The sequence below is a fragment of the Muntiacus reevesi genome, chromosome 15 (assembly GCF_963930625.1).
Source record: "Muntiacus reevesi chromosome 15, mMunRee1.1, whole genome shotgun sequence".
NCBI lineage: Eukaryota > Metazoa > Chordata > Mammalia > Artiodactyla > Cervidae > Muntiacus > Muntiacus reevesi.
In genome coordinates this window covers 55791054-55800576 of record NC_089263.1, presented here as the reverse complement: position 1 = coordinate 55800576, position 9523 = coordinate 55791054, and the positions used below count along the sequence as shown (strand labels likewise).

At 51.6% G+C, this 9523-nt stretch overlaps 1 protein-coding gene across 1 annotated transcript; it reads right to left on the bottom strand.

The window, feature by feature from the left end:
- Window positions 1-1765: 1765 nt before the first annotated feature.
- LOC136147222 (serpin A3-5-like) lies at window positions 1766-7599 on the bottom strand. The gene is made up of 4 exons (XM_065906520.1): window positions 6984-7599; window positions 4870-5140; window positions 3000-3147; window positions 1766-1960 (listed from the first exon to the last, which is right to left on the bottom strand). The coding sequence occupies exons 1-4, from the start codon at window positions 7591-7593 to the stop codon at window positions 1766-1768; spliced, it is 1224 nt and encodes a 407-aa protein (XP_065762592.1). The 5' UTR covers window positions 7594-7599.
- Between the last annotated feature and the right edge of the window lie 1924 nt (window positions 7600-9523).

The following is a 9523-nucleotide window of genomic DNA, read 5'->3' as shown; positions in this document are numbered from 1 at the left end:
ATTTGATGAGGAAATTGTCTCTAGAATATTTAAGGAATATTTACAGCTCAATAAAAGACAAAAAATCCAATGAAAAAGTGGAAAAAGGACTTTAATAGACATTTTTTCAAAGAAGATACACAAGTGACTACTAAGCATTGAACACATGCTCACCATCCTTCATCCTCCAGGAAATCAAAACCACAGTAAGACATTAACTCAAATCTAAGAAGGCTGTATTCATAATACTAATAGAAAATCAACAGCATATGTTTCAAGAATAAGGAGAAATTGGACTCCTTGTACATTGCTTGTGAAGAAGTAAAATGGTACAGTTGCTCTGGAAATAGGTTTGGAGGTTCTTCAAAAAGGTAAATGTGGAATGATGTTGCATGCATGTCTGCTAAATTGCTTCATTGTGTCTGACTCTTTGCAACCCCATGGACTGAAACCCACCAGTCTCCCTCTGTCTCTGGGATTCTCCAGACAAGAATACTGCAGTGGGTTGCCATGCCCTCCAGGAGACCGTCCCAACCCAGGGACCAAACCCAGGTCTCCCACACTGCAGGCAGATTATTTACCATCTGAGCCACCAGATGAAAAAGAATGAAGTACCAAAACACAGGCAGTGTGGATGAATCTTGAAAGTATCATGCTAAGGGAAAGAAGCCAGTCACCAAAGGTCGCATATTGTATCATTCCCTTTACATAAAATACTGAGATGTTAAATCCAGAGATACAAAAATTTCTATTAGGAGTTACCAGGTCCTGGGGAAAAGTTGTAATGGGCAGTGAGAGCTTAATGGGATATGGGGTTTCCTTTGGGGGTGATTAAAACAATCAGAAACTAAAAAGAAGTGATAGTTGTACAGCATGTAAATGTGCTAATCACCGCTGAATTTTACATGTTAAAGTGGCTACTTTTGTTATATGAATTTCCCTTCAATACAGAGAGAGAGACTTAGAGGTAAAGTAATTAAATGCCATGTGTAGACATTGTCTCTACAATACATCCTAATTCAGAAAACAAAATTTTAAGTTTAGTCACCACAAAAGGGAGTAATAACTTGGTATTGGATAATATTAAAGAATTATGTTTATTTTTAAGTGTGATGTGCCATTTTAAGTAAGTTTTTAAAATTCTTATAGTTTAAATAACAAAATGTGTAAGATTTGCTACAAAACAAACTCAAAAGAGGGAAGGGGCTAGGAGGTAGGGAATAATTATATTGGTTCCATGTTGATAATGACTGAAGCTGCTGATATGTACGTGAGGTTATATCATCCTCTCTGTTTTTATAATGTCTGAATTTTGCCATGAAAAGAAAAAAGTCTTTGAGGGAGAGACTGTGCTTTGTTACCCAATTCATAATGCATCCTCAGTGTGAAGTGGATGCTCCACAGTGAATATTTTGAAAACATTCTATCTGCTGAGCACATGTTAACTTTTCTGTTCATGCTGCATTAAAGTGGAGAGTTCTATTAATTTGCATTATTAAATAGATTTATCATTTAAAACCACTCTAGCCATAATGAAGTAGCAATCACGACATCTGAAATGTCATAAGCCAAGTTCCCATGATGGGTGTAGCCTCACAGCAGGAGATGACCCAGAGGACACAGACTTCCTGTGCATGTAGACCCCCAGAAGACTCACTGTCACCTCCCCAGAGGTGAGCAGGTGGGGACAGGAAGGGTGGATCCTCAGTGCCCAGGGCCCAGGCTGCACCCAGGGACTTGGGCACCTCACTCCTTAGGGAGGGTACCCAGAGCTCAGAGCAGAGCTCTAGGCTTGACTGGGGTTGGTGACTTTCCCCAGAAAGATGATGCTCTGGGTGTCTTTGAGAACTATGGCAATCAGGAAGGGCCTGTCAAAACGCACAATGGTTTTCCGAAAGGACAGTTTTTCTATGCTGATTCCCGTGGCAGCAGCTCCTTCAGTGCCCTCCTCGTCCACGTCCAGCACAGCACTGTGGACCACCTGTGGGGACACCAGAACATTACCCACCAGAGATGGAGTGGGCGGAGGTGAGCAGTCACCTAGCGCCTCTAAGAGGGCTGACATTCACCCCCCTGCCGCTGGTCTGTCACTCTGCTGTCCTCCCAACAAACTGCCCACTCTTGGCATAGTTGTGACACGCAGACATGCAAACTGAAGGCAAGGTCTGTGAGTGATGTGCCCAACATCAGAGAAGCAAAGAACAGGACTCATTCTCCTATCCCAGAGACTGTGCTGCCTCTGAAGACCCCCTAGTGCAGGGGGAAGGGCCAGGTCAAGGCATTTTTCTTACAGGCAACTGTCCACAGTCCCTTTAAGTCGAAACAACTGATGGGCGAGCAGTGCTTTCTGCTCCTCTCCGCCCCAGCTGACTTGTCCCTGAGGCCTCAGCCACCTTGCCCAGGATTGGCTTCCCGTCCCTGGACCACAAAGCCCCAGAGCCCCTGTGTCTTCTTTACCAGGTCCTCTGACAGGTGTGGTGCAAGGGAGACTGTGGGGTTGCCCGGCCACTCCCCATCCCACCATTCACTCTGACTTCTCTGCCTCTAGAACCACAGAACCAGGACACTGGGTGTTCCACTCACGGGCTCTTAGTACATTTTCACTGTGATTCTTCATAGACTTTGTTAGTACCTATAACCTCTTACCTGCTCTGCTAGGCACCAAACAGGAACCAAGAACTATATGCTCCTTTTAAAGATGAAATTATGGGGGATGCAGAAATGTGATCATTCCCCTCTATAGGCAGTGAGAGATGGAGCCTGACATGGGCTCCACTGCTGTTTCCACTCCGGGTCCTTCCCAATGACGGGCTTCTGTGTCACTTTATAATTCAGGGAAGGTGGGACCTGATGTCACCGTGATTGCAACCAGCTCTCCTGGGCTTGGGGAGTCCCAGGGAGGGAGACTAGGTCACAGGGAACACATTTATTTTACAAATTCCAGGTGAGCTGCCTTCTGCCCGGCCTCCACGTTTCGTGCTCTGATAGGAGGATGAATCGTCCACACTTTACAGACTCACCTGGGAGACTGCCAGGTCCCCAGTCCCTGTGATTCCTGACAGGTCAGCGCCGGTGAATATTTTCTTAATACCCAGCTGGGAGAGGGTGTCCTTCAACTCATAGTCACTTTTGATGGAAAATTTTGGCAGGTAGAGTTCATGTATTCGACTAGAAAGTGAAAAAAACAAATTTGAACACTTGCTGGAAAAGATGCCCAACATTTCCACCTCTCAGCATGGTCTTCCAAGGATCCCTCTTATCCATCCCCCTTCTCCCTGGAATAAGGACTCTTTTTCTCAGTTTCTAGACTCCTCGGGCTAAATCCCCTTATTTTGTTAATTTTCCACTCCAATATACAGGAGTCTAATAGGCCAGCAGGCACCAGGGCAGGGGGAGGTTAAGGAGTCTGCAAGGCCCCACGTGACCTGAGTCCACCGTCGGGGGACCCTGCCCTCGGCCAGCATCCCCTCTCACCCCTCTGCCCTCCTGCTGTGGCCTCACTCATCCTCAGCCACACCAGGCTCGCTTCTCCTCAGGCTTTGCCCTGCTTATTCCCTTGGCCAGAAATGCTTTTCCCAACACACCCAGAAGGCTCGGTCTCTGACTGCAACATCACCTAAGGACAACCCTATTTCTGATCACAAACTACCTCTGGATACAGTTTTCTTCATCATTTTACTGCGCTTTACTCTCCCCACCTCCCCATTTCTCCCCTCTCAATGTACTGAGGAATTTACATGTCTTTCCAGTCTGTCTCCCACAATTATGGAATGCCATGAAGGCAGAGAATTTAGTGTTTTATTTGCTGACCTACTACAGAGTCTAAGTCCCTGAGGTATAGTATGTCCTCAATTAACCTTTTGGACCAGTGCTGACTGGATGAATGAATAAATGAGTGACTATAATGGAAAGACAGTGCAAATATGGTCCTCAGAAGCCATCACACCTGAGCCCTCACCTGATTCTATCTGAGCCTTCTGAAGAGGAAAAATTAAAAATTTTCATGACCTCCTACTCATTCTGCCTCTGTAACTCAGCTTGCTTCTTGCAAAGCCTGGATCATGTAGGTCATGCAGTCTCAGAGAGTGGGGACTTTCATTACTAGGAACTGGAGTTAATCTCACTTTTCCTCGTTCAGCTCTTTGCAATTGCCCAGCCCCTGCAAACCTGCCTAATCATGCCTGTCCATGTAAAGGCCAGGCATCCTCCTCCCCATCTTGACTGCTCTTTCCATGGCCGTGAAACCATTAGATTAAACCAGCCTATTAACCACTAGTGTTATCCACTGTAGTCTGCTGAAGTGAAGTGAAGTGAAGTGATCAGTCGTGTCCAACTCTTTGCAAACCCATGGACTGTAGCCTATAAGGCTCCTCTGTCCATGGAATTTTCCAGGCAAGAGCACTGGAGTGGGTTGCCATTACCTTCTCCAGTCTGTCTATAAAAACTCTGTAACCCTTTTGTTCAGGGCTCAGTGCTTAGAGTGTTAACTCCTCCGGGCCGACCAGAGTAATAAACCTGAGTTCTCCAACTCTCTGAATGTGGTGCTTAGTTTCTGCAACATTGGTTTCTGCAACACTTCCACCTTCAGAAGGAGGAGTCGTGGGGAGAACATGAGTGTCAGGGGTCATGCTGAGTCCTCATGACTCAGCCCTTCTTAGTGTGAGGCGCACTTTCAGCTCCCACCCCCTCAGATGTCATCGTCTTACAGAAGGATTCAAGCACTGAGCCAGGCAGGTAGCAAAGAGCAGGGTCATCAGGGATGGACTCTCCCACCTCTGCCCCTGGGCCTGCACATTCCTGAGGCCCAGTTGCTGGGAGTCAGGAATTCAGGAAGAGGGGGAAGGACCGAGAAGGCAGGTGAACCCACAGCTCCGGGTCCTGGGGCGTCACCTGGGCTGCAGGGATTCTCGCCACCTCGTCAGCGTCTCCGGGTTCAGCTTGGCTTCCAGGTCCTGCATTTTGCCCTCGTCGGGCAGGATGAGGAGGGCGCTGTCATTGCTGGTGTACGTGAGCTCCACCAGGGTGCAGCCCAGCTCCTCGTCCCGGAAGTAAGGGGTTTCAAGGTCAAGGGTCATCATGGGCACCTCCACTGTCTTGTTCTTGCTCACATGGAACTCTGCCTGCTGAGTGTGTCTGGGGTCAAAGCGGGTCTTCCACTGGGCTGGAGGCGGGGGGACAGGTCAAGAGTCTGTGAGTGCAAGAGCTGCAGTCTCTCCCTCCTTGGCCCTGGTCCCTGAGCGGGGAAGACCCTCCCCACGTCAGCAGTCCCAGTACCATGGACCTCTGTGTGGGCCTGCTGGGTGTGCACATACCCCTGGGCAGGTGGGTAAGTCCAAGGGGGTGGGGGTGGACCCTGCAGGTCAGGATTGGGAAGCGGGATACGTAACAAAGCGGGTTAGTTGTGCTAAAGGCGAAGTCAACAGGAATGTGGAGGGCAAGGGAGAGATGGGGATGAGGCTGGGCCTGGGGAGATACATGACCTCCTGGCCCTTCTTGGGGACATGTTTGTGACCAGGGGTTGGTCGTTGGCTTTGTAGGGAGGACACACGTCCCCACAGCCTCGTGAGCCCGGCTGGAGCTGGACCCACACGTGGACCCGGAAGGCAGGGCGGGATCAACAGAGGAAGGGGCGGGTGTCCCCCAAGGAAGATGGAGACCTTAGTGCCGGCGGGGCAGCTTCTTGGGGAGATTGGAGCCCTGGGGCTTCATGGAGGATTTATCCACCCCTGCTGCCTGCTTTGTTTCCACCCCTGCCAGTGTACCCATGGTTAGAGACAGGAGGAGAGGGAAAGCTGGGCTGGTGGGGGTACCCCTGGGGAGGACAGAGTCCGGGGACAGGTCAGGGTGGTCGGAAAGGAGAGCACAGAAAGTAAGGACCAATCATAGTGGATCTGGCCTGGATTATTAACAATTTTCCAGAGAACTGGGAATCTATGCCTTCACTTACAGAGAAAAACACAGATCCAGGAGGGCTCCCCAGGGCTCTGCCAGGAGTCCCCAGTTCAGGGCAAACATGTCCCCTCCAGCTGGTGTCCCTTAGGCGCCTGACCACCCCCTCACTCAGTGATCATTCTTTGTGTCTTATTTCCGTGTCCCTTTTGCACTGCTGGCCCTGTGTGTGAAATCTTTCTGCCTTCACTCTGCTCTTATGAGTTTCCAGGATTGGGTTTGCAGCGTTGGGTTTCTACCAATGGGGCTGGGCCCTGGACCAGCTAGAATCTGGAAAAGAGTCTGTCCTGGACGTTGTCCTTCCCTGAGGCTTCCCTCTGGGGTTGGCGTTGCCAATGCTACCCACATACCTATAATGGAGCACAACTGAAGCTCCTTGAGTTGGCCAGGCTGCTCAGAGGCTATCATAGCATGAAGTCGTCCACCAGCCCCACCTCCACCCACTGAGACCAAGTTCCCTTAGAGGGAGCCCAGGTTAGACACAGCCCACAGAGTGAGAAGCAGTGGCCTTCCCCGCACGTGTGAAAAGAAGCTGGGTTTCTCAGCCACTCCAGAGTGACCTTAGAGGAGAGATCCTTCCTCCAGACAGCCAGGCAAGTTTGAGAATAAAAAGACTCCCTGTTGATCAGATGGTAAAGAATCTGCCTGCAATGCGTGAGACCTGGGTTCGATCCCTGGGTTGGGAAGATCCCCTGGAGAAGGGAACAGCTATCCACTCCAGTATTCTGACCTAGAGAATTCCCATGGACAGAGGAGCCTGACAGACTACAGTCCACGGGTCACAAAGACTCGACTGAACGACTCTTGCTTCACTGTGGCTCAGACAAAGGGTTGATGGCACCCCTGTCCTTGTGAGCTGCAATGGCAGCTGTGATTTAGAAAACCCCCAAATAGACAGACTATGACGGGGACAGGGTCTTAGTGCCCAAGCTGTCCTCACTGATGACAGCTCCCTCTATAATGCCCAGCAACAGAGTTGGCTGAGCTGAAATAGAAATAGCCCTGAAAACATAAAACTAAAGCTCCATTTCCTTCTGAATCAACAGGGCACCCACCTTTAAAGTAGATGTAATTCACCAGGACCAACACTGTTCTTGGGGAAAGGAACTTGAACAACTCCTCAATTTTCCCCTGGGTTTTATTCTTCACATACTCATTTATTAGCCTCTTGGCAGCTTCAGGATCTTTGAAGTTGGTCGAGAAGGCCTCGGAGGAGTACAGTGCCCGGGCATCTTCTATGAACTTGTCCAGCAGCTCCAACTCCTCCTGCACAAACATGGCGTTGCCCGTGCTCAGCTGCAGCTCATTGCTGGCTGGATTGAGTGTCTGCAGGAGGTGCTGGAAGCCCTGGTGGATCTCTTTCTCCTGGATCTCCGTGAGGTTGAACTTGAGTCCTTCCAGGATCTCTGTCAGGGTGGGGCCACGGGCCCCCAGGGACAGGAAGGCCAAGGCTATGGAGATGCTCAGAGGGGAGAAGATGACGTTCTTATTGGGGTTCTCCAAAGCCAACTGCTTGTAGAGGCTGAAGGCGAAGTCGGTGTTGCTGGAGGCTAATGTGTGATCATCCACCCTTCTGCGTTGTTCCTTCACCATCACATTCTCCGGGTGACAGTGGACACTGCAGATCCCAGCCACCAGGAGCCCCAGAGCCAGAAAGGGAGACATTCTGTCTGCCCTCGTGTCTGAAAAGCAAAGCTCCTTAAGTCTCCGTGGATTAGATGACATCCCAGCCCCCACCCACTGTCCCCCGTGGTCTCTGCTCTCTCGGACCTGCTGCTCTCTGACCTCCCAGGGGCAGGCACCCTCCTGGGCTCCCAACACTCATGAGGAGGCTCTGGGCTCCCCCTCGCCCTTTGACCAAGTGCTGTGATTGGTACCAATTTCCCCGGTGGAGAGACTGGGCACAGAGGGGAAGGGGCTTTTCCAAGGTCTCACGGCAAGCCATGGAGGAGTGAGAGAGAGGAGCCTGGGGTGCCTGGCTCCAGGGTGGGGAAGCTGGTGATGGGTGTGAGGTGCTGGCCAGCGAGAACCCATTTCCCTCCCGGGAGCAGACACCGTCAGAGGGGCCTGGGAAGCCAGTCTCCTTTCCCACCATGCCCCTCTCTGTCCCCCCAGGAAGGAGCCCTACACTCATCAGAGGACAGTGCACCTCTCCCCACCTCTGAGAACCAGGGTGTGACCTCAGGGAGGCTCTCGTGTCGAGGTGCCTGGTCACAGAGAGGGTTCAGGAGAGAGGCCGCCACAGGCAGCAGGTGCCATGCTGGAGCCTGGCTGCCCTGAGCAGGGCTGGTGCAAAGAACAAGGAGGGCAGAGCGTTCTGCTCAGCCCTGCCACGTGGACATGTGGAGGGTGTTTCCATCAAGAGCCTGGAAAGTCCTCCTAGTGGGGAGAAGCAGGTGAGCTCAGAGCTCAGAGACTTGGTCGAGGATTTCGTTTGGACCACTTGTGAGTGCTGTGTGGTGACGAGCAGTGACTGAACCTCTCTGATCCTCAGTTCCCACCTCCGTCCAACATGTGGAACGGCTCAGGTGACATACGGGATGAAGGTGCTGGGCTCCTAAGAGGAGTTCCAGACGTGTCACCCTCTCCAGTAGCCACCCTCTCTAGGACTCTGCAAGCCAGACTGTGATCCCTTGGGACAGGACAGAGATACAGCCCAGCAGCCTCAAGAGAAACTGAGGTCAAAGCTGGAGACCTCAGCAAAGAGGGCTGTTTCCCTGCAGCCTCTGTCCCTCATCTCAGAAGAGAGAGGGCTACTGGTGTGGGAAGGGGGAAGGGAAGAGAGACAAGAGGCAGAGAAGGGCGGGAGACTGGAGGGGAGAGGAGGAGGCATGTAGGGCAGAAAGCTGAGCTGAGTCTTGTCCAGAGACAGGGAAAAGGCCTCACCCAAGCCTGGGGAGAGAGGCGATCAATTGCCTAAACAGTTTACTCAGGAGTAATGCAATGGTTTTTTCCCAAACAAGTTAACGGTTTACTCCTGAAACTTATTCCTGGAGGAATAGTGCTTTTTCATCTGTTCTGGTTGGAGGGTTGCCTCTACCTCTGGGAAGCCTATCTTTCCAATGCCGAACAGACGCAGCTGACAGTTAGCTTGGCCAGGGGTCCTGGAGGGACAGTGAAGTGCAGGAAACGCCCCCGGAGACCCCTCTGCCCAGAGGGACCCGGTGCACTAATTCCGTCCCCAGGGCTCTCTGAGAGCAGCGCCCTGTGCCAGGCAAGGAGACGCACCTCAGGGGCCCCGGGGAAGCTCTGACCTGATGGTGGATGCACTGCTGGATAGGGTACAGCTGGCTCGAATCACAACCCTAAAGACGCAAAAGCAGAAATGCCCCCAGAAGCCCCGGTGTCACGTCCCTCCCTTTGCGGGATGAACACTGAGACCCAGAGAAAGGACTGACCTTCAGAGGGCTCAGAACCCTCCCAGCATCGGACACACATCCTCCCGCCTCCCTCCTGCCTCAGGTTCTACCGACCCCTGATTGAGGCCAGAACCACCCTGGGAAAGTGGTCCCTTGGCTCCCAGTGTGAGAGCATCCCGGATTACCTGCCTGTGAGAGCGGGATGTGGGGAATGGATCTGAAGTCACCGTCTGCCT